Below are 27,627 nucleotides of genomic sequence, written 5' to 3'. Positions count from 1 at the left end.
ATTCGCAAGGCTAGGTGTGTCTGATTGGGGTTGGAACTAAACTTTGCAGGACCCCACCCCTTCACGGCCGAGTTTGGTAATCCCTGCCCTGAGAAGTCTTTTTCTCAACATAAAACACCAGACATTTATTTGTTTGTTTATTTAGATATATACTTTTATTTTCAGTTTTTTACATATCCATCAACCTGGTCGTTACACTAACACAATTCATTCATGTTTGAATGCCATTCAAGTAAATTGGCCAAATAAACCTGTTTGACTTTCGATGAATAGATGAAGAATAGAATAGAAAGTAGATGTTTTGAAGAAAGCTATGGATGTCAATGGTTACAGGATTCAGCTTTCTTCAAAATAATCTTCTTTACAGTTTAACAGAATGAAGAAATTCATAGAGGTTTGGAACCATTTGAGAGTGAGTAAATAGTGAGTACATTTTCATTTTTTGGGTGGACTATTCCTTTAATAGGCTGTGACAGTTACTAGAAATGTTCATTCTTTCTAGCAGTAAAAATATCTTTTTGGCAGAAATCTTTTAATTCCCTCTCTAAGCTCTTGTCAAGACGAGTGTCTGTTGTTTTTGCTGTCTTGAATAGTTTATTGTTCTATCTCCGTTTCTTGTCAGTCTCTAAATCAATTGCCTGAGACAGCTGGTGCTTATGATACAATATGTTGTAATAAACACAATTTCAAGATGATAGGTCTTGATTTCTATTCACCAAGTCTTAAAATTATACATTTCTTAACCTTAAAATATCCATTCATCATCAGAAACCCAGTCCCTTCCATTACATGATGAAACCTGCATTAGTTGAGTGTATAGAGTCCAATTTCAAAACTTTAGATTTGTTTTTTTTTTTTTTTGGTTGTTAAATTAGTGCATCAATAAAGGAGACAGAACAAGAACAACAACAACATTCTACTGAAGATGCAAAAACAGTAGAAGCCCACCTTGATAAGTGCTTGTGTAAGGAGATTAAAATATATCTGCAACTCTGCTTTAAACAAAAACAGACATTTAATCACTCATAACTGAAAAAACTGCCGACTCTAGACTATAGTGAATTCTTCTACTGCGCATGTCAAGTATCTGTTTATGTACGATATTAAATGGAGGACACACAGAATGCAGCACATTCAACTGTGGGTCAATAAAACATTTCTGTGTCCCACCGTTGCCGATTTATAAATTATATGTATATTATGTTCGTAATTGTTCTGAAATATTCATCTAAAAACATTTAATGTTATAGTGTTGCGACCATACAGTATTGTAAGATCAGCATTGTGTAACAAACAAAATCACAACACAAGTTATCATATTCGAGACAAGAGTAACTGCAGGCCTAGTTGCATCTCATTACTTATGATAGTTCACCCAAAAATGTACATCCTGCCATCATTTACTCACCCCTGTCTCGTTCCAAATCAGTTTGAGTTTTGTTGAACACAAAAGAAGATATTTTGAAGAATGTTGGTTACCATTGACATCCATAGTAGGAAAAACAAACGCTCAAAATATCTTGTTTAAAAGAACAAAACAAAAACTATTGAAAAGGTAAATGCTCTCTAAAAATGCAGGGTTCCACAATTCCTTTATGTTGTTCCAACACAAATTGATTAAGTTAACTTAATTTTTTTTTACAAGTGGATTGACCATAGGGCATTTAAAAAAAATTAATTAAAAAAACTTGAGATTTTTGTTGTTTCAACTTAATTTAAATAAGTAAATTAAACCAGCAGTGAACTGTATTGTTTGAGTGTGATGGCAGAATTTTAATTTGGGGTAACTATCCCTTTAGCATTGATAATTAATCAAACAAATGAATGTTTATTATGTGTAACCACAATATAATGTGTAAAATATTTTCTGTCAGCTACAGAAATGACCCTGAATGTGTTCAGTTTAGTAAAAATGCCAACATTGAAGATAAGGTGACTTGTTTAGTGTGCAAACATGCATGATAATCATATTTTTACCACAAACATTTTCCTATCTGATTGGGACTTGATGTGATGGGCATAGGGTGAACGGGTTCAAGAAACGCTGACTTGCTTCATCGTGCATGAAAACAGGCTGCGCCTCAGTATGGAATTTCAGGTAGTCACACTCCCTGACACTTTACAATGACACCAATATTTGTGTACCATCTTTTTATTTCTTGCCAACAATACAAAAGTATGACATTTGGCTTTTATTTCATGTGTTCTATACAGTAACTTGAATGTGCAGTGATGGAAAACAAAGCCCTAGTTATGACAGGGACTGTGTTTGTGTGCATATTCCTCTGGTTGTTCTCTTTAAAGCACCAGTGAGCAGATGACAGCGGGATCCTGCTTGACTTCCCTCAGTTGAACATGTGACTGGAGAGCAGACAGATCTGAAACCTGCAAAAGAGAAGAGCCAGAATTATTAGAACAGAAACACTGAATCGAGCTCATGGCATCAGAAATAATGTATCAAGGTATGTTTATTTTTATAACACAATGCTAATTCATGTTGCAAAATGAATAGACTTTTTTTAATGACAACCCAGTTCAATTAAAGACTTTTTAATCTTTATTACATGAGTGGCCCTGGAGTATTTCATCGTTTTTTTTTTGTATTTTTTTTTTTTTGTATAAGGTTTTCCTCTAATTATTCAAAGAGACCAGTGCAGCAGTCTTGGTGTCTGTTTTGTAAAATACTTAATTTTTTATATATATATATATTTAATAATTAGAACAGAAAAGAAGCATTGCAAAGTATTTATTTTATTTATTTTATTGCATACAATAATAAAAAAAAAAAATCAGTTTTCAGTCATGCTATATTCACCTTCAAAAGAACTATAAGAATGGGATTTTATGTACAGCAGTTCACTGTAGTTCTGCTGAAAGACTAAAAGGTTATCAGTATGATGGTGAAAAACTGTACATTTCTAGTCAAACCAACCTCCTGCAATCTTATACCAAAACGCAAATAAAGACAGTATTAATAGCTAAAAATGTGAGAGAGTGTTGGTGTTATGTGACTATTGTATTGCAATATGGAACGATCAAGAGTTGATGTTAAATCAAAAATGAAAATAACATGATTTAATGACAATAATTCTCTATACTTACAACTGAATAGTTACAAAATAAAACATGAAATAATTAAAAAAAAATGATAATACTTGAACCCAGCTTTAATGTAAAATAAAGTTACCTGGGAGAAAAAGGGGAGAGACAAACAACAGAGAGTAGGCCCTAAAGAGAGCCTGATAGAAGTCTGAGAAGACTCCAGAGCAGGAAAAGAGACCAGAGCAAGTTTACCACCCATTTTGTATCTTTCTTGACTATGTGACCAAAGCCCAAATACTGAGACATACAAACTGACCAATCAACATGTGACCACATCGTAAAACCCCACACACATAATAACAAGACCCTGATCTTATCAGTATCGGGATTTGTATGAAACTTTTTTTTGCCATATAAACAAATGCATTTGATAATTTACATTCCTACAGAACCATACAATATATTAAATTGTTCTGTGGTATCTAGATATGTGGCTTAGGTAGGTCCAAAAATTGTCCGAAAACTACTCTACAACCCTAGGAGTTAGCCCTAATATGATAATGTATGGGCAGCACGGTGGCGCAATGGGTAGCACTCTTGCCTCACAGCAAGAAGTTTGCTGGTTTGAGCCTCGGCTGGGTCAGTTGGCATTTCTGTGTGGAGTTTGCATGTTCTCCTCGTGTTCGTATGGGTTTCCTCTGGGTGCTCCGGTTTCCCTTACAAGTCCAAAGACATACGCTATAGGTGAATTGGGTAAGTTAAATTGTCCGTAGTGTATGTGTGTGAATGGAAGTGTATAGGTGTTTACCAGTGATGGGTTGCAGCTGGCATCTACAAACATATGCTGGATAAGTTGGCGGTTCATTCCGCTGTGGTGACCCCAGATTAATAAAGGGACTAAGCCGAAAAGAAAATGAATGAATGAATGAATAATAATGTATAGTATATTATATATTTTGAGAGGTCATGAATGTTAATAAGTTCTACTCTGGAGCAGCATAAGCACACACACGGTGTGATGAAATACACATGTGCAAAATAATCATACTTCAAAAATATTTGATCAAATTGAGTAGATTCTTTGTTAAATGAGGCCATGGGCAGCTGTTGCCTAATGGTTGGACTTATCTAAAGTTTTTTTTTCTCATCCTGGTACCGGCAGGGATTGTAGGTGGGGGGAGTGAAAAAAACAGCACTCTCCTCCACCCTCACTACCACAGCTGCAGTGATTCCCTTGAGCAAGGCACCAAACCCCCAACTGCTCCGGGTGTGTGTTCATGGTGTGTGAGTCACTTTAGATAAAAGCGTCTGCTAATTGCTTAAATGAAATGATCATCTTTTGATATGACACGGATCACATATATGCATTAAACACATATTAAGCTTAATAAATTGTGTTTGTTGCCTCATATCGAATGTGTACATGTGTCTGTTGCCTCATTACTAGGTTCACACGCAATCTGCGTGCACAGAAATTGGCAGATTGCCGCAGATTTTTAGCCCATCATTAAGTCTATTTATTTACTTGTGTATACGTGTGTAAAGGTATATTTATTCAATTATTATATTTATTTATTTATATTCCACTAATATTATTATGATATAAAAATAGTAATATGAAAAAGTTCATATGATTTATTTACAATACAGTTTGTAAAGTAATATTTTCTGTCTTTTAGTAGATATATTACACGAGAGACGTTTAGCAAAGTGGATCTAATTCGATTTGCATTGTAGACATTAAATAAAAATGTTAAATGTATTATTTTTTATTTTATATATTACGTTTTTAGTTACGATACTTCTAAAATCATTCTCTGCAGAAATAGAAAAAAATGTCCAGAGATTTTGCCTGGCCCTACTCATCGCAAACATGTGGCAAATTTCACAATATACTAACAAAAAATGTGCTTAAATAGACCTTATGCCTCTTCAAGGTGGCACTGAATACATTTGTAATCCATATATCCTACATTTTGCATTCTGACACGCTGGGAGCAGATTAGTTGCCTGATTCACACCTTTACTCTTCTTAAAGCCTGTCACATTTTCAAAATAACAGTCCCACAAACAGTATCTTGTAAGTATAATACAATCTTAGATGAACTTAAAAATTGGGGGAAATTATTGTTGTCTTTTACTAAGATTTTACACTCACTGTATTTACATGAGTATGAGGGAAAAAATGTAGTTTGAGGTTTGTAATATATCATTTCCATGTACTGAACTCTTATTATTCAGTGTATAGGAATATCCAGATTTATGAAACCTTTAAACCGCACAATACCAATGTTTTAACTTCAGACGAGATAGGAAATCAATATTTGGTGGAATAACCCTGATGTTCATTCAAAAAAAAAAAAGTGTAAATGTGTATATGTATAAACCTCCTACTTTACTTTTTGTAGTTCATCCCTGAAGTGTGAAAATTCCCATACCCCATTTATCATGTCAAATTTAAGTCAAAGTAATTAAATGCACATGCTAAAAATAATACAATAGTTAGTACAATGCTATTTCAAAATAAATAGGGAATAGCATGTCCAGCTCTCCACAAGACTTCTTAAAAGTTTATTAGTACTATGAGTTAAACTTTGAAAAAAGGCCAGAATTTATTTGAACAGAGTCGCTAATACTCATCCTCCATGAAGGGATTTGTCATCATGACAGCTTTGTTTTTCCAATCGAACTGTAAATGAACACAACACATGTCTTTCAGACGTCATATGTTCAACTACTGAGGCTGAGACTTCAGTAAATTGCCAATAGAACATCTTTAAGTTTTTCATCTAACACCCATTTTTCTCTGAACAGAAAGTTGATGACGCAGGCGTGTGGATGAGGCTGAAGCAGCAGTGTTTGGTGGAGTTTGTGGACCAGACTCCTGTTCCTGCTGAACTGAGCCAGTGTTTGCACAGTACTGTAATCAGCTCAGTAGGCACGGGAGGCCAGCTCCATCTATCTCTCATATGACTCCCGTTCAGCTCCAGCCACTCGACGGAAGGATCTCACACAGTCTTCAGCTGAAGGTGCTTAGCACTTCATTTCCCACACAATATCTCCTAATGACATTTTAAATACGGCCCGTGCAACTAATTCCATTTTTACTAGCCTCGGATGGTAATGCATCTTTAAACAGCTTCTAAATATAGTCATTTATGGCCCGCTTCATATTTAACGTGTACATCTGTCATGACTTAGGAGGCGGTGTGCTGGCCGTCCGCTAACTCAATCTGCAGAGGTCCTTTTAAGCACAACTTCCTGTCTCGAACGCTGTCTTTCATATTTCACCCATCAAAGCTAAAAGTGGAGCTGTTTTTACAGTCCAGAGATGCAGATGTTTTGGTCTGTGTGGCCGTGTCTCGCTCGGTTCCCCCTCCTGTCCACGTTTCCCAGAATTCATGTGGATTTTGTGGCCTAGCAGTTTTTAGAGGGAGTCAAATGGTTTTGTTTTTCATACATAGCAACGCTACATAAAGGAAAAGAAAGTGAAAAAGCTCCTCATCTCACTGTGGGCTCCATTAGCTCAGTCTGCTTCTCCTCAGCCCTCATTACAGACATCTCCACCATCTCAGACTCGCTCTTCATCTGTCATGCCAACCTCAGCACTCTCTGCAAGAGTTTATGCTCATCGTGAAAGGGATCTCACAATCAGCTCGTTACGAAGCCAACCGCATCATACTGCACCACTACGATAAAGTTTTATTTTACTCCGCAAACCCTCAAAGAATGCCTGTACAGTGATGTATGAAAAAGCTACTGAAAAATCTGAGATGGGAAAATCAGAGTTTGAATACTAGGGGCCAAGGTTTAGCTAGTTAGCATGTGTTGATAAGCTGTAAACCACATCTTACTACTTGTACAATACAAAGTTTACCATCTGATTAGTGATGGACTGGAGAGGTACCATCAGTGTTTTCAACATTAGGGATAAACATGAAGGTTAATCGACTTGTCGCTCAACCCACTATCATTAACTAGGGCAAAAAAACATTAAATGACAGCGACGACAAAACTGCAGGTTGGAAACTCTGCTAAAAGTTTGCAAGGTGGAACTTTCACTAACACATTTAACATATCTAATCTGATTACACAAAGTACATATTTAAACTCTTAAAGGCTTATTAATCTTTACCAAATGCTGCACTTTATTAGATTATAAATACAGGTTAACTTTATTGAGCTGTTTATTGAGACCCCCCATCCCCCCCCCCCCAAATAAAAAGTTACAGCATCTATTAAGTGCATTAGTGCGTCTCTGTTCTTTAACATCTAAACAAAGTTAACCTGGCTCACTTCAATTTGTTTTCAAAGTGCTCTTCATAGTAGCTATTGATGTGCTCTGGAGGTTGCATTAGTGGCCTGCACTCTCTTGTTCCGGAAGTACTTGTTTCCAAAGTATTGGTCTCATTAAATTTAAATTATAGGCCCTTAATCAAACTAACGAGCAATAAGGAGAATCACAATATTACAAACTTTGATCTCACTCAAAGTAGTACTGTATATGCCTGCACAGCATTTTGTAGAGCATCATGGATAATGTAATTTTCTGCATACATTTCATTATTAAACAGAATTGTTTAATGTCGTTTAATTGCAACTGGTCCTGTGAAATATAATTTTTATGTTGCATTATTCTGCATTTAAAAAAACATTTAACATTCATCATCATTTAACAATAGTATTTCGTCTATTGACCATGATACAACAGTCCTTTACGATGATCCAGTGTTGGCTGTTGCCGACTATTTATTTACATCTAGCAGGTTTCTAGTTGATTATCACATATTGCAAGTTCAACGACACTTAGTGATGATTTTTTCTGACCAATTAATTTACAACATTTTAGCAAATGAGGTGCTGCAATCTTCCGTCGTTTTAACTGAAAATTATTTTAGCTTTGGGCTGCACGATTAATTGAAATTGAATCGTAAAGTGAAACGTTTCCATTAGCTAATCGCAAGAGGCTGCGATATAAAATATATGATATTTAATTTCCCCCACCCAGAGCAAATGCGTGACTGCCATATCAGTGTGCGACAGCCTTACCAGCCAATTGAGTGAGCACACTTTCATTCTGCCCAATCAAAATTGCACAACCGAACTATGCTGAACGCCCACAATAAAACAAACAAACAGCAAAGCTAGAACAAGTGGGATGATGGTGTCTGCTGCTTCAAAAGCATTAATAGACAAAGTAACATCAAAGAAAAACAGCACGTTTTTTTTTTCGTTTCAGTCGCAGACAACAAAAACTGGTCATTTGTAAGAGCTGTCACAGGATTGTGGCCACAGCATGAGGAAATACGACAACCAGCACCTAAAAAAGCACTACAGAGGAGTGTCTTACTAAATCGTCAACTAAAAGTATTGCCAGTGACACTTAATCTAGTAACAAGCAGTAGCAACGTACAATTTATAACAGATATACACTTCTGTCTCACACATTTTTGCCATTTTACAGTACCACAGCTGTACATTGAACGTTGTGATATTTTGTCGCATCAGAAAAGCTCTTATTAGCTATGTTAAGTTGCTGAGTGTTCTGTAACTTTATAATTATTATTTTTGGTTAGTATAATAAGCTACACTATCTCCCTAATTTGAGTTGAACTTCTTTACAGAAGGGTAAGGTCATTTTATTTGTACGTACTGTTTGCTCTAGAGAAAAACAAGTGTTTAATTTCTGAATATTTAAAAACAAATTTGCATAAATGTTTAAGTTAATATCTTTTCAGTTCCTTTTTCTATCTAACACTCATCGCATTTTAGCAGTGAGAAGCTACAATACATATTATTAAGCTGAAACTTTACTACAAAATTAAATCGCAAATCAAATCGAAATCACAATATCTGTCAAAAAAAACCCCCGATTAGATATTTCCCCCAAATCGCACAGCCCTATTCAGCCTTACAACACTAATTACTTGACTTGTTTATAAGTGTCCTTATCTGTATAAAATAATCTGTGTAATATGTGCACAAGCCTTACAAAGATACTTTGCACAATACAAATAAAACTAATTTTCATGTGTTTACATAGTATTTATGTTAATGTTCACTGTCCCTTACATATGCTTACTGTTTATTACCTTAGGTGAACAAGTTATATCTCTGAACTGTAAATAATAGTCAATAGAAAAGTGCAGCGCTCCCCTCCTCTTCTATTTAGCTGCAATGTCTTCTGTTACTTCAAGTGAGTACTGCGCTCAAGTCTGCATTCAATGCATCCTCAATTTCAAGAGCGCATCAGGGTCCTTTCATGTGTTCTAAGTTCTTGTTCTTGCTTATTGGAATTTAAATTTGGCAGCTGATGAACACAAGATTACTTAAGTATTCATATTGAGAAACGGCCTTAATTTCTTCTAAGTTCTAAGGTCTTATAATTGATCTGCAAAGGGGTATGTACTATTTGCCCGTCCCACTCATAACTACATAATTATCCTGGTCTATTCGTCACTTTACAACCAAGAAGCTCTAACAGAAAGCTTTCTCCAAGAATTCCACACCTCACTGACTCACTTTCAACCAACAGTGCTCAACATATATGAGTAAATCTCTCATTTAAATGAATATATCCTATAGGAAGCTTTACAATATTATATTTGTGCATATACATTAGATTAGTCAGATCTGAAGCCAAATCTGGGGCTAATCTAACAAAATAACTTACGATTACAAGTTCTAAGTTTCACAACTTTATTAATCCCACCAGGGGCAATTAAACTGAGGCAGTAGTATCATGATACAACAAACACATACAGAGGCAAATCACTTACAAACAATATTAAAAAACACAATCCAGCTTTATAATACAGGCAATAAGGAAAGACACATACATCAAAAATGTAAAACTTGCTAAAATGCAAGTTAATTGCCTCAGGAACAAAGGTGAATATCTATTAGAAGACCATTTAATGCTTCTAAATCAACTTCCAGAGGGCAACAGTACAAAAAAAGGTTTCAGAGGATGGGAATCATCTCCTTTCACACTTTGAATTATCCTTATCACTTGCTGTTCATGTAACTCTGCTAGACTCTGCAAAGGCAAACATATAATCTTGGAGCAAGTCTTAACTAAGCTTTGAAAATTATTTTTGTCTCTAATGGAAGGTGAAGTGAACCAGCATAAAAAGGAAAAGCTTAATATACGCTCAATATAGATGGTATATATTTTTTTACCACACAGAAAGAGTTCAGTTTCCTAAGAACATACATTCTCTGATGCACTTTCTTAGCAACAGCTTCTGAGTTCTGCTGGAACTTTAATGTTGTATCAAAGATTGTGCCCAGATACTTATATTCCTGTATCCTTTCAACTTGTTTTCCATTAAAATACACCGGTTTCAACTCTGAGGATTTTTTTCTAAAATCAATTACCATCTCTTTCGTTTTAGTGATGTTCAGTTGTAGTTCAGCTTCTTTGCGCCACTTAAAGAACTTTATTGTTGTTATTACAATCTGTATTTAACAAGGATAAAAAAAAACTTTCATCAGCATATTTGACTATATGACAATTGTCCTTAGTGCTGCGACATTCATTTGTGTACGGTCCAAAATTAGTATACCTAAATGTATATGTTAGAGAAGAATATTAAAGAAACATTTTAAAATGAACAAAATTCAAGAAAAACAAAAAAATATATAAAATTTTGTAGTTTGTAATTATTCCCCTGATATTTCTCATGATATTAAATGTATAATCTATGTCTAAAGATGTTCAGTGACTAGAATATCATTTGAATAAATATATATGTTTAATAAATCTGTTTTGTTAAAATGCACCAAAAAATATTACCTATATTCACTGAGAAATGGATAAAAATATTCATTTTCAAAACGGGGTGTACTCATTTATCTTGAGCACTGTATATCCACATCCTCTCTTTCCACCAGTCCTTCGTTTCTTTCTCATCTGCACATCTAATCATCGCACTTCACATCTGTAGCCATTTGAAGAACGAAGAGCAGAAAAAACTCATTCCCTCGAGGGTCTTCCTCGGTCTGTCATCCTCTTCTCAGATGCAGAACTTAGCCACTGTGAACAAAGAGTTCAATCACTGTTCACCAATCAGCTAAGCTCTGCACCTGCTAGAAAAGAGTTCTCGGCCTGCAGAGAAAAGCCTGCTCTTCTTTTACCTTCATGATTTTCTGGGGCTGCGTTAAGACGGAGCCTCTGGTTGGCATAGCAGCCGTCCGGGCGGCGGTTGTGTGGTAATCCCTGGCAATGTGATTTTTATCTTAAGTCACAAATCAGCACGCCAGGAACCCACACAGCCAGCAGCATGAAAGGCCAGGCCTGCAGATCCCCTCGGTCTCCTGTGATGGAGCACGCTTGACTGGGCCGCGGAAATGTCCCTCATTATCCCCATCAGACCCTCCCTTATGAGGAGATGCTCAGGTTTCAGGCCTGACACATTTCTCAGGAGTTCACTTGCAGTTTTTTTTTTTTTTTTTGTATAAGTACAGCAATTGTAACTGCGTTTTTCTGAGAAGCGAAAGAACCAGGCTGCTTTTTATGTCTAGGAATGAAGGAAAGTTGTGAAAACTTAAAAACAGTGTGCTGAGAACTTTTTTTTTAGTCTGTGTTTTTGTATCAGCTTTCAAATAGAGCTGAAGAAAGGAAAGAAGAGGCAGGGATGTGTAAGAATGTGTGATAAAAACAGGGAAAATATGCAGTTTTAAAATATGCACTCAATGTGCTCTTTGCAGTGGTAACACTGCATAATAAGGTCTTGTCATTTTATGTATTGTAATGGGTTTTTACAACATTTATTAACCTTTGTTAATGATAAATTCCATATTTATGTTATTTCACTGTGCATTTACTGTTAACATATACAACTTGCTTGTCTTAAAGGCGCAGTACTGTTTGTAAGTTTGACACCCAGTGGTTGAACTACTGTAGCTATTGCACACCTGGTTCAAAACACATGCAAGCACAGGTTGCCAGATTGAGGACACCAACAGGAGTATGCCTGACTGTTGAGCCTAAAAGCTGATTAAAGTCGTGTAATAAATAAAAGCAACGGCAAGCGATAGAAGGAATATTTTACATGTTAAATGGAGTTTTTGTTCTAACCAACACCTGAAAATTATGTATTAGAAACAGCTTCTATTTCTTGCAGCTGAACAACAGGATAAATTGACAATGATCACCTCAGGTACAACTCATGAGCTTTATTCAATGTTGAATGCTAATAATGTGAGTTTGAATGCTATTTTACATGACATTTATTGTCATGCTACTGAAAGCAGCAGCAAAAAGTTCACCTCAGATCTTGAAAATAAAATAAACCGTTTGAATGTGAACCTTAGAACTGTGACTCAGTGCAAACCAACACACATCAGTGATTCAGCATCTACATTTAATCATGTTAAAGAGGTTTAATATGTATTAATTAGATTATAAACCTTACCATTTTGTTGGAGTGCAGTGAGTGCACTATTATGTGCTTCTGAATGGCTGTACTGTATTTAATTATTCTGTCATGTTTATGTCGTACTTATCGCTGGAAATCCTGTCAGGTAGAGTGTTGTTAGAACACAGGGTTACAATGTAACTTTCTCACTTAATTTTTATGTTTGTAACATTTATACTATTTTCTAATTAATAACCACCTCATGTGGAACTCTGAATCTGCGTCTCATTTCAGAGACTGGTAATACCCACCGGAGGTCGCATTTTGGTCACGGACGTAAACTTCAAGAGCCTTCCTGACTGAATGAATGAATGAAATACGCTGTTTTCCACCAAGGCAACACAGGGTGCTGAAATATAATTGGCTAAACTGGCAGGTTAAAGGGACCAAAACAAAGACAGACATTCCGGCACGTAAGTAGAATATCTGACTCTAACATTGTTTTTCAGATAAACAAGAATGTATTAGTATGTTTCTTAAATATCTGCAAACATATGGTATTTTTATGCTTTAGAAAAGTCAAATTTACATACAGCACCTTTAATCTTAAAATGGTTTTGTACATGTTCAGATTAACATTATCTAAGATTAATTATTAGCTTCCTAATGTTAACAAATGTTTTCGCTTTTTGTGCTGTAAAAAGTAATATTAATACTTTAATTCATGCAAGCAAGTGTAGATCTCAATAGAAATAATGTTTTTTTAAGATTTTGAGTTTTTGATTTTGAGATTTATTATTTTAGTTTTGTAAAATTGTATTCATTGTAGAACATTTAAAGATATGAAGTAAAATTTATCACTTAAAATGTTCAAAAATTACATTTAAAAGTGCTTTTTTCTCCTTCTAACAACAAGACAGTTGTGCCACCCTAGCATTACAGGATTTAGATTTCACAAATAAATGTAAATGTATTTTAAACAGTGAAAAATCTCATCAGGCCCTCAAAAAAAAAACTGAAAACTGAAAATCACAAGTCATTATTCAGTCCTAATAGCTTTTCCTGACACTCAGTTGCCGCACCGCTGAACCTCCCAACAACAGGTGCAATCTGCCTTCAGAATTGAGCACATTTCAGTGCACGTCTGAGCGAGGCAGACGCCCGGTTTGTGTACTGAAGAATTATTGACGCCGGCTAGACGCTGACCTCTGAAGACAAACTGGCTCGCTGAGAATGAAAATGCTGCATTAGCGCAGAATGATTATTCGGACCGGCGTGATTCATCCAAGTCAAGTGACATAAACCACAAAGTCTTGGGAAAAAAAGCAGCTCATCTCCTCCTGAGTCCCCAAACAAATAAAACTGTCTTGTCGGCGGATTAAACGCACCACATCTTCACCAAAAACCCGGGTCCAGAGCGAGGCGGCTAATAGATTTATCTCAGGGCCCATAAAGAGGAGGCTGCCGCTCCGTTAAACAGAGCAATATCTTCAGCTTCAAAGCCGGACAATTACTCTTTCTTCTGCTCTCGTTACCAGTCCTACACAGCTTTTAAGGAAGCAACAAATAGTGGACGCAGGGAATCCCTCCCTGGTGGAGGAAGAGCAGCGGGACCCTCCTCTCTCCTAAAGCCTGTCTGAAAAAAGCTGCTGACCCGTTTCTTTTCTGGTGCTGGGGATTTGTTTGAGAAGCACATTCCAAATTCATCATAATACAAACAGATCTGGACAGGCTTCCTGGAAAAAGTGCAGAAGAGGCAGGCGGGAGCTTCTAGAAGAATGTGCATGTGGACACTGCGAGGGAGTGCGTTTAATAATGTGGGGAGTACCAACTAAAGGCTTTTTATGACTTCTGTATCTCTTGGGATTCTGAGCGACTTTTTTGTTAAAGGGGCTCATATTGTGCTCCTTTTCATAAGATGCCAAATAAATCGGTAGTGTTCCCAGAATGTATCTGTGAAGTTTGAGCTCAAAATACACCACAGATCATTTATTACAGCTTCTCAAAGTTGCACCTATTTGATTGTGTGCAAAAAACACACTTTAAATGCAAATGAGCTGCTAATTTTAAGGAGAGGGCGGAGTCTGAATATGAATCTCACACAGTTAAATTGTTAGAAATTAGTGTGTTAGGCTAATCTTGTAGCCAATGATTGCATTTTAAAAAAAGTTTCACGTCTACACAACATTTTCAAAATAATCCGCGTGTACACATCCGTGAACACAACCAAAAATGCTGTATTACGTATGCCAGGCCAGTATTTGGTTGTGTTGGGCAATGCGAGACTTCATGAAACACAAATGTGACAGCTTTGAAATGTTTTGAAAGCCCCCTCTACAGTGACACCTAGTGGTCATTTTTTATGTATCACTCTGGAACAGCGTCAGCAAAGAAACAGTTAAGCAAATTGAGGTATTAAACCCCACGTCGAGGTTTCAAGTGATTTAGTGAAGTGGTGAAAGTTCCTGACTAGCATGCAGAGATAATGGGTTCGAGTCCAGGGCGATGCAGTTATAGACATTTTAAATGCTCTGGTCTTGTAATGTGTTTTGTTTTAACATTGGTCTGACGTCCCAATGAACTCTTTGTGAATAAATATGTCTTGTTTTGGTCATAAAACAGTAACATTATTAAAATACATCAAGTCATAATTTTAGAGAATTTGTACTAGTCAGATTCGAACCCGGGTTATTTGCGGCACATTAATGCACGGTCCACTAGGCTACATGAGACAGACTTTTTTTCAAACCTTGTCAGTCAACTGCAGAATCACCAGGTCTCGAAACACTTCTGAAATGACCGATCCTTTGAATTGCTTTAGTCACGTGACCTGGTGTTTCGAAATACTTAAGTCACGTGACCTGTGTGTTTTAAATCAGCTTAGTCACGTGACTTGGGTGTTTTGGATCATGCTTCAGTGCAGTGTTTCGAAACACTTGCGCTTTGGGATCTCGAGACGTCAGTCATCCCTACTATTTGGCGGTCACTTTGTTAGTAAACAGTACCTGTAGGGAAGTGATGACGTGCTGTTGGCAGTAGAATTTGCCATGTCTGTTTGGTTGTCTGATATCGCTGTTGGTTGTAATGTGAAGTTTACTGATGATGAGTTAGCAAACACTTTAACGATAACATCATTATGTAATCCACCATTGGTGTTTGTTTGTTTGTGCATGCTTTTAATCTGCACCTCCCTAAACATATATTTCTGCATGTGCATGACACCATCCTTTTTAAAGACGTTTGTTTAAAAAAAAAAACACACACATTTATGTTTCAGTCACAAAAACGCAACTGTTGTGTAAACAAATAAGCACATTTTTAAAAAGCAGTCAAGTGTAAAAAAACTACAATAATAAAAAAACACGTGCTTGACACCAAAACAAATTACCAGTTAATTTTAATCTATTTTCTTGGTTAGTAGATGAGCTGAGGTATCAAGTATGGGTGGGAATCTTTAAGGACTTATAACAATACCGATTTTGATTCTGGGAGCCATTATCCAATTTCGAAAACAGTTTTTTACCTTTTCTATTTCTTCAGCTGCGCAAATACATCTTTCCAAGTTCACATTTAAACCAGAATTGTAGTATCTATGCTTTTGTGTATGGTAGAAATCTCCCTTTCGTTGAAAGTTCATGTTTGCAGAACACAAGCTGCAAACTTCCGCTTATCTTGCCGTAATGGTGACATGGTTGTGTTGTAATCTGCACGTTAAGTCTGACATCACACGAAGCAGCTTCCGGGTCTAAGTGCTCTATCAAACTGTACAGGAGACTCAACAAATGTACTCATAAACATTTACAAAGCGATATAATACTTTAGAAAATCATGATCGCAATATATATATATATACATGCCTAATATTCAGATGTCTGGAAAGTGATACTTGTTAAAATATTGGTGTCTGTGAATGTGTGACATGACTAAATAGTGGTCATAAACAAATATTTTCTCAATTCAAATGAATAGCGGCTTGGACCCGCTAACAGTATTCCATACATCACGACTTAAAAAGTGGATCAGTGTCTATGCATCACATTAATGCCACCCTGTCTGCAGTCTTCGCTGTCTGCAGTCACTCGTCACAACTCGAAGATTCCCTTTGTGACAGTGCTGTGACATCTTTAAAATTTGTAAGTTTGCCCAAATGAAGCAAACTTGGCAGCACGCATACCTGTCAACATTTAATATTTTTCTCTGTTCCTAGCTTATGTCTACACCATCGCAATCTAATTTAAATAAAGAATCGATTCTTAACTTTTGAGAATCGTTCATCAATAAATATATTTTTCCCTGGTCACAAGCATTTCATTAAGATTTTCATCATATGTCCCATTTAATGTGGCTCTTACACAATATGAGATTTGTGTGTGTGTGTCCAAAAATAACCAAGCAATGGGACGTGCCATTAAAATCTGTTGACAGTGCAGGTTGAGACAGCATGAGCTGATGGTGGAGAGTCCCTTTCCTTTTCCAAAAACCTTTTGTAGGATTTTTCAGAGAATGAGCCGTTCGAGACTGTAAATCTTGTTGGACCTCAAACTATATAAAGGTCAGAGAGGATGTGACAGTCTTACCTGATTTGTGAGCTCAGAGGATCATTTCTTCCACAACGGTGCGTGCTGATTGGTCCATGTCATCTTTAATGATGGATAAACAGCGGCGTGCTAATGCTTGCTGCCGAGCGTCTTCCTGGACCATTAGCTCTCCGTACAAATACACACCCATAGCCTGCCACACACACATACACACACACTTTAGAATCAAGAATTGTTCTTTATTAAGTGAGAGTTGTGTTCCTTAACCTAAACTACTAGCTACCTACATAGGCAGCTTACTTCTAAGGCAGCTTCTTGAGCAAGATGTAATCTTATACATGAATAATGATTAAAAACTGCTGTTATATACTTTAATTTATGAATATGACAATAAATTAAAATGAAACATGAACTGCTGTTCAAACTTTGGGGTCAGCTGTTCAGAAATGCTTTTTTATTAACAATAACGAATGAAATGTTATTAATATGGAAATAAAATGAAAAACAAATTACTCAAACTCAAATAAATTGTTGTTTAAAACCTTTTTTAGACATTTATTTTCATTTTTATACAACACGATACTAATGTCTGAACAGTGTAAGAAGTTTACATTTCTGGTAAAATAACAGCATAGCAAAATAGCAGTGGTCCCCAACCTTCTCTCACCACGGACTGGTCAACGATTGACAATTTTACCGCAGACCTGGGGGGTTGGGTGGTGGGGGGAGAGAGGGGGGATGTAGGTGTACGTAGATTGCTGGGGGACCATCAATTATATTCTCAGAGGATGACAAGCTGACAAAACATTGTTGCAACTCTGATAACTCTGAGTTTTATTTATGGAGAAAATGAAAAAGCACTGCATTGTCTGAGTGTTCTGTGTTTGTCTGATATAATTAGTCTACTGAAATGAGTATATACCATACAAAGTTTGAAGCTGATTGGTCAGTTCTTGTCACATGACTTGTGAAAAGTCAAGATGTTTTCAACTTGTTGTGCCTGGAAGGTGCGAGTGTGTCGTGAAAAGACACAACAGTGAAAAGACACTACAGCTAGCTCTCTGTAACTCTCTCATGGTCGCCCACTGAAGCTAAGCAGGGCTGCGCCCGGTCAGTACCTGGATGGGAGACCACATGGGAAAGCTAGGTTGCTGCCGGAAGTGGTGTTAGTGCGGCCAGCAGGGGGCGCTCAACCTGCGATCTGTGTGGGTCCTTACACCCCAGTATATTTATGGGGACTCTATACTGCTCAGTGAGTGCTGTCTTTCAGATGAGACGTTAAAATCGAGATCCTGACTCTCTGTGGTCAGTAAATATCCCAGGATGTCCTTTGAAAAAGAGTAGGGGTTTAACCCCGGCATCCTGGCCAAATTTGCTCACTGGCCTCTGTCCATCATGGCCTCCTAAACATCTCCATATCATAATTGGCTTCATCACGCTGTCTCCTCTCCACCAATCAGCTGGGGTGTGGTGTGCGGTCTGGTGCAATACGGCTGCCATTGCGTCATCCAGGTGGATGCTGCACACTGATGGTGGATGAGGAGATTCCCCCACTGTGTAAAGCGCTTTGAGTGTCCAGAAAAAGCACCATATAAATATAAGGAATCATTATGTGAACAGCCCCAAGACAGCCATCGTTTGCGCTCTCCAGCAGTTGATCATCTGACATGCTGGATTCACCTGATTTATTGACAAATTGGTTGTGAAACCATTCCTTTGGCAGGGTGGTTCGAGGGCCCTTCACTGGGCCTTTTCCTATTCGCAAAGAAACCTTCCATAGACGTCTGTTTCTTAGTCATTTTGCTAGCTTGTGGGTTAAATTTTGGCGATCAAGTAACGGAGATGTAACTGAGAGAATAAGGTCATGATTCAAAATAAAAGACTTTTCAAAATAAAAGATCGTTCAGACTCAGATAATAAATAAAACTGAAATAAGTAGTGTGCGGCCTGGTACCAATTGATCCGCAGCCTGGGGGTTGGGGACCATTGCATTAAAGCATTTGGGATTCTGATCAATTGTAATTAAAATGTCTAAAAAGTCTTTAAATGAGTACTTCATTTGAGAAACTGCTATCAGACATTATTTTAAATCATCTAAACATAACTTAGTGTTTAAATAAAACATAACAATTACATAATAACTAAATAATAGAATATAACCAACTGTTAAAAACTACAATAGTTACTTAGTTAAATACACAACGGTTACTAAATAACATTGCTTCTCTGTGAATAACATGCATGATGCTGCCTTAGAATTTGCCAAAATGATCAAAATAAAGCAAAATAAATGTAAAACTTCATAAACCAAACAGGCTACTTGTTATAAACATGCCTCCAATAAAGGCAGCTCATTAGTTGTGAAATGAACGTGCTCTAGAATCAGTCAAGTACCTGGTCATGGATCAGGAAGAGCTCAACGTCTCGGTATGCGGCAGTGTGTTTATGCTTGACCGCAAGTTCACACCAGCGATGTTTCACCTAACAAGAAAGAGACAGATAGAAAGTGATTAAACCCAGATGAAAGCGGCCCAACAGCTCACGGGACGTCACCACCTGCGGGCATCGCACGCATTGGGGGAAATCAGTGCGAGCGCGTGACTCAGTGGTTGTTATCAGTGTGTTTTTTACACAGAGGTGTGCGCTCTGTTTATGTGTGATGTGTGTAAATGAAGGCAGTGTTAAAGCGGAGAGATCACAGACTGGCTCCGTCTTCCTCTTCTTGCTCTCAGCTGTCATTCAACTGAACACGACCCAAAAACCTGACCTCATCCACGCCTCGGAGATCTCATTACACTGCTGTAGCACTCATACACACACACACACACACACACTCCACGCTTGGAGGAGTCATGACAGTTTTTAAAGAGGATTGTTCATGTTTAGGACAAACTCTGTAGCATTTCTGGCATAATGTTGCTCTTGGAGAAAAAAGAGGTGCTAGAAGAGGTGATATACAATATAGAGGAGTGATGTTTGGTTCCCTGAAGAACGTTTCAACAGCTCTTAAAAGAACATTTCACTAACTGATTTCACATTTTACAAAGATTTTTCCTCTATAGCAGAGATGACCAAACTACAGCCCACAGGCTAAAACTGGCCCTTTGTATCGTTTGATTTGACCCGCCAGAGGGAAAATGACTGAGAAGGCTTGGGGAATGCCTTTAACAGAGATTCTCGTTTTTATTGAAATGTAACCTTTTGTTTGTTTTATTGTTGAGTGACAAAAAGCAAACTCAAATTAAATGTTTGAATTAAATGTTCTAAATGAATCAGATAAAAAAAAATTTACATACTGTTACAACGAATAGGGGACAAAGCAGAAGACATCAGCGTGCAAATCAAGGCAAAGGCTGGTTCAGCATGAGTAGTGTTCAAATGTTCAACCGTATTTTTAAATGGTAAAATTCAGACAACCACAGCTGCCAGCTTTTTTTTACCCTAAATTTAACAGATAATTTAAGTGTTAATTAAATGTAATCAAATTTAATTATTTAAGTGTTTAATTAGACGTAATTAGACACATTTTGTTCTCAGAACAGGCATTTTCACTGCACTGTAAAACCCAACAGTCAACTTTATCAAATGAAATGAGTGTAGTTAACTCAAAATTGACTGAAAGTTAATTCTACTCATTTAAAAAAGAGTTTTGAACTCAGTGTTAAAGGCAATTAGTTAATGAAATACCCCATTACTTTAACTTAAATGGAGTAAGTTCACAGTACTCATATAGATTAAGTTTTAACTTAAATAGTTTGTAGCAATCAGTTTCCTCAAATGGTTTGAGTTGCCTTAACTTAATGGGTTTTACAATGTGCTTGAAACCCAATAGAAAATGAAGTGCCATTTAAAACAGAAAAGAAGCAGGTGGATTTGCCAGAATGCACATTTTGAAACTCAGTATTTGTGAGGCTTATTAGAAAACTGGGGACATAAACATTCACATCAATGTGATCACTTTTATTTAGCGTTGATGTAAATACTGTGTATTTAGACTGATCAATCAGAATGGTTTTATTCCAACTGCAGCTTTCTGTGTAAACTACTACTAACATTGCATGTATAGTACAATAAAGCTGCTCATTATAAAGAAATCTACAGAATAAAATATTAAAAAACACTCTAATTGGATGTTTTCTCTGTCAATTTAGTTGTATTCATTTTGTTATCGAGAGGAAAACATCATTTACATCATCATCTAAACATCGCTTTAGCTGAAGAGTTACAAATACAAATGCAGTTTTACTCTGATACAAAGACTAAACTTTATTTATTTATTTACTGTACATTAATCAACAATCCTCAAAGTAGCTTTGATTGGTTGTCCCTTTGCCAGATGTTACAGTCCTATTACTGTTGTGACTTTATCAATGCCTCTAACCAGATTTTTGCATATTTGAAGGTAAAAAACAGGGATGAGTTGAAGCCATTTTTTATGCTAATTATCATATCTGCCACAAAAGCTTTCAATTTTGCTTAAGTGAATCTCCGGATTCATGGGTCGGACCCGATAGTTCTGCATCATAATAAGCCCGTTAGCGATGCTAAGCAGAATCGGTGTTCTCGTTTGCTCTCTCTGGGCCTCTGTGCGGCGCAGCAGGGGTTTAATTGAAGCTGAATGGCTGGCAGCTCATGGGGGCCCGAAGGTGGAGGCAGTTCAATGATTAATGAAGTAAGATTGTGCGAGTGTGTGTACAAGCGTGTGAGAATGTTTGCTTTAAGACGAGGTGTGAAGTGACTCAGGAAAACAACAGGAAGCGGCGGCCCTGCAAAGAGCCTTCCGGTCACAAATCAGCCTCTATTTAAGCAGCATGTTCAAATGTCACTTCCAGTTTACCAGGAATGAGCTTTTTCGCTGTCTTTCCTGCCGACACCATTAACTCCCCTCTCTGTCCTCACCTGTCTGCAAAGCTTATTTCAACAGAGCTGCTGCATTGTTTGTTGCTTTCTTCTTTTATCTTATGTGTCAGACGTGCTGTCGTGGGTTTTCCAATCAATTGTGTTTCATGCAAAAGTTCTCAGATGTGATTTCCGTCTCAACTGTTCCGACTAGTTTCACTTCACATCTCAGTGCGTGGACAAAATTAACACTCGCTAAGTGCTATATGCAAATACAAAAAGATCCTTTACATAATTTACTGTGTGATTTGAAATGACTTAAGTCTAACACAAAGGCCAGGGGACTGCTGCACATCTAATTAATTCAACAGTACTATACTGAAAATATGTAATGTCTATATAAATACTATGAGCAAATATATTAACAGACTGCAAATATATTGTAACATTGAAATTTGAGACAACATATTTTTTTAATTGACAGTTAGATTAAGATAAACTAAAAGAATGCAGTGACGTAACGCAGCGTTTGGTCAGATGTGGACAAAACTTAGGGCTGGGCGATAGTGCAAAAAAAAAATCTCGATATAATGTTTCATATCATTCGATATCGATGATTATTGTATATTTTTAATAATACATTTAGGAATATTAGGATTTTTTTGTTTGTTATTTAACTACTTTATTTTAATCGACCAACATTACTAAGGCAAATAGTTTAAATAGTAAAAAATATTTAAACAAAATATCTGATCTCTTTATAATAAAATAAACATAAGTGTTAAAGAGACTCTTAACCTTGATGAATAAAATGCTACAAAGTGTGTGCAATGGTAAAGCGCAAATTTTGAGCAATCAAAACAAACTTTAAGGTGTCAATAATAATGATTCAGTAAACCTTAAACTCTGTAAACAAAAGAAATGATGATAATCAAATCTAAGCTTTCAAGTAAAGGAACCAACATCATTATTCAAATACATGCTGCAACATTACAAATTCTGAAGTTGAATGACTATATTACCCCTATGCTAAAAAATATTTCAGATGGGGTGCTAGTGGCTGGAATGCACAAGAAAAGAAACCCAAAAGCCACTCTGGCGACATCCTTACATCCTTTTTTATTTACAATCTCCTCACTGCTGCTAGCCAAGGCACTCATTTTGCATGTGTTGTTATTCTGACCTGAAGTGACAAGCGTGTGCGCACGGACTCCTTGACCATTTACAATGGTGACCATCAACCATTTTCTTAGAGTATGGCAAACGGACAAAACATTGCTGCAGCTCCGATGCAAGTTTATGGAGAAAAGTAAAAAGCGGTGCAGTGTTTGGGTGCGCTGTGTTTGTTTGATTTAATTAGTCTGCCATTATTACTGAAATTTGTATATTCCACACAAAGATTGGTTAGTTCTACTTAGATGAATTGCGGTGCACCCGCAGCATTCTGAAAAGTTCAACACGTCGCTCCCATATGCGCATCGTGCAAGTCGCGCGCCTTAAAAATGAAAATGACAAACTTACACCCCAAGGTTATTGGCACTGCCTCCAAGGCGTGTGCTCAGCAGCCACATTTTATAAAACTATAGACAATATGCATATCGAAACTTTAATTCAATTGATATTGACAATGGTGTTCGGTCAATAAATATCGATTTCATCGCCCAGCCCTAGTTCAACTCAACATTGAGTTTGTGCGTATTTGATCTAATGTTGGGTTACATCATCAGTTTTTTTAAGTCTATGGATTCAATGCTGGTTTATGAGGACCCAGCACTTTTTAGAGTGTAGTGACCTGCAGACCTTAAATAAAATATAAAAAAGAAGAAAAAAATCAATCAGTGCATGCACCCATCCATCTTTTTTCCAGAATTAATTGAATAGAAATTAAAAACAACATTTATTTGAAGTATGAACTAATAATGAAATATTATCAAAACAATGTAACATTGCAAAATTATTTTAACCAATTTAATTAATCCCTTTTTCCAATAACAATCTAATATCACATTATTAATATATGTTAAAATGTATAATCAGGGTTTTTGCAGGTTTCAAAAAGTCAAATTTAAGACATTTTAAGACCTTTTCAAGACAATAATAATATTATTATTAAAATATTATAATATAATAATAACATTTCAGTCTAATTTAGCTTTTATGGCTTTTATTTAGGCTTTTTATGGCCCACAAAAAAATGCACTTGCACTATCAAAAAACTAATTCTAATTATAGCCATTTCTTAGCCACATATTTTAACTAATGTGTCAAAACAAGCAGGCCCTAGTTGCATACATACATATTTTTTTAACATAACTTTTCAACAAAAACTCTTTAAAAACTAGAAGTATGGATAACAGACTGTTATAATATTAGTTATTAATATAGTTTTGCTAAAAGTTTGATTGAGATGTATTGATGGCATTTGGATGTTTGTTGGATTGATTGATTAGTTTTACATAAACAAGGGAAAATTAAGACCAGTTTAAAATGATTTAAGTCCTACAAGACTATATTTCAGTCAATTTAAGACTTTTAAGGTCTATTTTTTTTGTTTTGCTTTTAAATGTAAGCGTTTTTAAGACCCTGCAGATACCCTGATAATACATTAAACTATGTCCCAAAATATTTAATTTAGTTTAATGGTTAATTATTATTTCTAGTATAAAAACATAACTTTCTAGTAGTCTACACTGTTCATATGTTCATAGACTGAAAGCTTTATGCAGGAAAAACTTCAAGCCATCAGTTCATCATCATAGCAATTTATCTCTCAATACACAATACATACATGCAGACACGCATAACCAGAAAGTTTTTTCCTCTGATACAAAAATGTTGCTATTTGCAGTGAAAACGTTGGCAGGCAAATGAAAATCTGAAGGACTGCCTGGCTAGGCCTTGTGAACTTGTGAAAGACTTGCGAAAACACACACACATAGAGACAGAATAAGAAAAGAACGGTTTCCCCGTAAGGTTCACAGAGCCCCTGGAGCCCGCAGAAGCCACAGTGACGGAAGAGACACACTACAAAAAACACACATCAGTAATTAGCAGTATGGCAAATCCTTCACATACAGTAAACACACACACTGAATAACAGGCCTAGCGCGTGTCTGTCTAGACACAAACTAGCAACCTGTTTGTATGAAAGGTTCTTCTCGCCTGGGGTGTGGTAATAGTTAGAGTTAATGATAACACTGATCTAAACTCCCACAACAGGAAGACATTTTGTTCAGTCAGACAGCGTGACCTACATTAACCTAACCTGAGGACACTTGAAGAATCCAATAAACTTAATACGCACATAGCATCAGGTAGCTCACTCATTAAAACCGACAGGGGAAGGCAAGGATTTAAGAGGTAGGTGGTGATTGTGAGAGAAAACTTGGCCGAATGATGATCTGATGGCTTAAAGGGATAGTTCACTCAATTACTGATATTTCAGCCTTATAGTTTCTGTTTATTAGTTTCAGTTCATGGCACAAAGATTCAGATAGAGCCTATGAACAGTCTGGACTACTAGGCAAATATTTTTAAGTAACATTTAAATGTATTTACTGTAAAAATGCTATGTTATTAGGGATGTCCTGATCAGGTTTCATTTGATTTTGAGTATCTACCGATACCGAAACCTGATCCGATACTTCTATAATACATAAAACAAAAAAGAATAAAGAAGATCGAAGAAACGGATCTAGGATATTCCTTATTTTTTATTTAATTCACCTTATTTTAACATTCAACAACTCTGTTAACAATCAGAGTACAACACAGACAACGTGATTTAAATATTTTCCAGTTGGCTTCTTTACAGAAGACTTTCTTCTTGACGGTTGGTCTCGCGCGTCCATCATGTTTGCAGTTTATTTTCACCTGCATTTGTAGTTCTAATCGAACTAATTCTAGTTTCATACTAATTCTATTTACAAATACTATTTAGGATGGACAGTATGTGAATTGGGACGCAGAAACACTCGCAATTTGTCTATAGCACTTATTCTCTGCTGCTCTAATAATTGTGTAAATTGCTTCCTTGTCCTCATTTGTAAGTCGCTTTGGATAAAAGCGTCTGCTAAATGACTAAATGTAAATGTAAATTTCCGCTTCAAGCTGATTTCGTGTTCTACTTTGCCGGCATTTAACCAATAGCATCTCTGCAACAAAGTGATGTCATGCTTCGCTATTTCGGTGTGTCAGTCAAGAAAGAGGTCTAACTCTGTGCCACCGCATAATTATAGATGTATTAAAACAATGAAAATAAAAATATATATATTTAGATACTTATATATTCGAGTCCTGATCGGGAGGTAACATCCGATTTAAATCGAGTCTGAAACCGTGTGATCGGGCCCGATTTCCAATCACGTGTTCAGATCTGGACATCCCTCTTTGTTATATTATAAAATTATTACAAAAACTATAATTTAACTTAATAACTTAATATAACTTAATATAAACCTAATTATAATATTGGTGTCACAGAGAGAATTAAGCAAACGCAATGATCTGAGTACTGAGCCTTGCAGTATTCCATGTTGAAAAGTGATGTCTCCCAACAATAGCATGTACACTGCCTGAAAAAGTCTTGTCGTCAATCCCAGTTATAAGAGCAGCAAATAATAACGACTTCTCATTGATCATTTGGAAAAGGGGCAGAGGGTAGATTTTTCCGATGAATCATCTTTTGAACTGCATCATAATCATCATACTGCAGAAGCAGTACCCGCATGGACCCAAGATTCTCAGAGAAATCAGTCTGTTGGTGAAGTTTGGTGAAGGAAAAATCATGGTTTGGGGTTACACTAGTATGGGGGCGTGTGAGAAATCTGCAGAGTGTAAGGCAACATTAACAGGCTGAGGTATCAAGACATTTGTGCTGCCCATTACATTACAAACCACAGCAGAGGGCAAATTCTTCAGCAGGATAGCGCTCCTTCTCATACTTCAGCCTCCACAACAAAGTTCCTGAAAGCAAAGAAGGTCAAGGTGCTCCAGAATTGGCCAGCCTAGTCACCAGACATAAACATTGTTGAGGATGTCTGGGGTAAGACAAAGAAGGAGTTACTGAAGATGAATCCAATCTTGATGGAATCGTAGGACTTGCAGAATCGTAGAATTCTATTCTGAATGTCTTAATGGCATCCCCCCTAAGGGTAGCATGTACAGTACAGCCGTGTATGGGCAGACTAATAGTTAAAACTAACTCCATATTTCTTAATGGCATAAGCATTTTCAGCATTAGAAGTAACGGTTTGGATTCTGCGCCTTATTTTTACTTCATATTAAACTTGTTTCATCAGACTTCAAGTAATACAGAGCTGTTTATGATCATCATAACAGTGAAAACAAAGGCCATGTTTTTTAAAGATAAGAGTAGCATGTACATCATGAAAAGCAATGGTCCAGTACTGAGCCTTGTGGTACTCTATTATGAACTTGTAATAGATTGTACATCTTTACATTCAGCTACAAATTGGTCATCAAAGTGCATTTTAAACCTTCCCGAATGCTGAATAAATAATTACTATAACATTTTTGACTATCCAAGAGCATGCTGTGATAACTAGTATCAAAGGAAGCACTAAGGTCTAGTAGTACTATTAACAAGACGCAACCATGATTTGGTTGATAAGAGAAACCAATTTGGTGGTTGCCTAACATGCTTTCTGTGAATGAATATGGTTGTGACCTACTGTAAAGCATCAGGGTGAATAGATGATGACGTTCATTCATTTTCCTTTAAAGTGAGGTCAGTAGACATGATGGCTATTGGCTGACCCCTGTGTGCCCACACATACCACGAGCATCAGTGCTCACTCTCTGCATTTGTGGGAGCATATCACTGT

General features: G+C 36.6%; 1 protein-coding gene across 1 annotated transcript in view; it reads right to left on the bottom strand.

Annotated features, from left to right (window-relative positions):
- Positions 1-2,136: 2,136 nt before the first annotated feature.
- The window catches only part of aopep (aminopeptidase O (putative)), a 158,188-nt gene continuing 132,697 nt past the window's right edge, over positions 2,137-27,627 (bottom strand). Inside the window, exons 15-17 of the mRNA XM_056463452.1 lie at positions 19,337-19,423; positions 16,982-17,135; positions 2,137-2,385 (exon numbers count right to left, since the gene is read on the bottom strand). Of these exons, the coding sequence (XP_056319427.1) occupies positions 16,995-17,135; positions 19,337-19,423 (228 nt within the window). The 3' untranslated portion in view covers positions 2,137-2,385; positions 16,982-16,994. The remainder of the gene's footprint in view (positions 2,386-16,981; positions 17,136-19,336; positions 19,424-27,627) is intronic.

Source organism: Danio aesculapii, chromosome 8 (assembly GCF_903798145.1).
Source record: "Danio aesculapii chromosome 8, fDanAes4.1, whole genome shotgun sequence".
Lineage (NCBI taxonomy): Eukaryota > Metazoa > Chordata > Actinopteri > Cypriniformes > Danionidae > Danio > Danio aesculapii.
The sequence above is the reverse complement of the archived record's forward strand: the minus strand, read 5'-3'. Positions and strand labels throughout refer to the sequence as shown.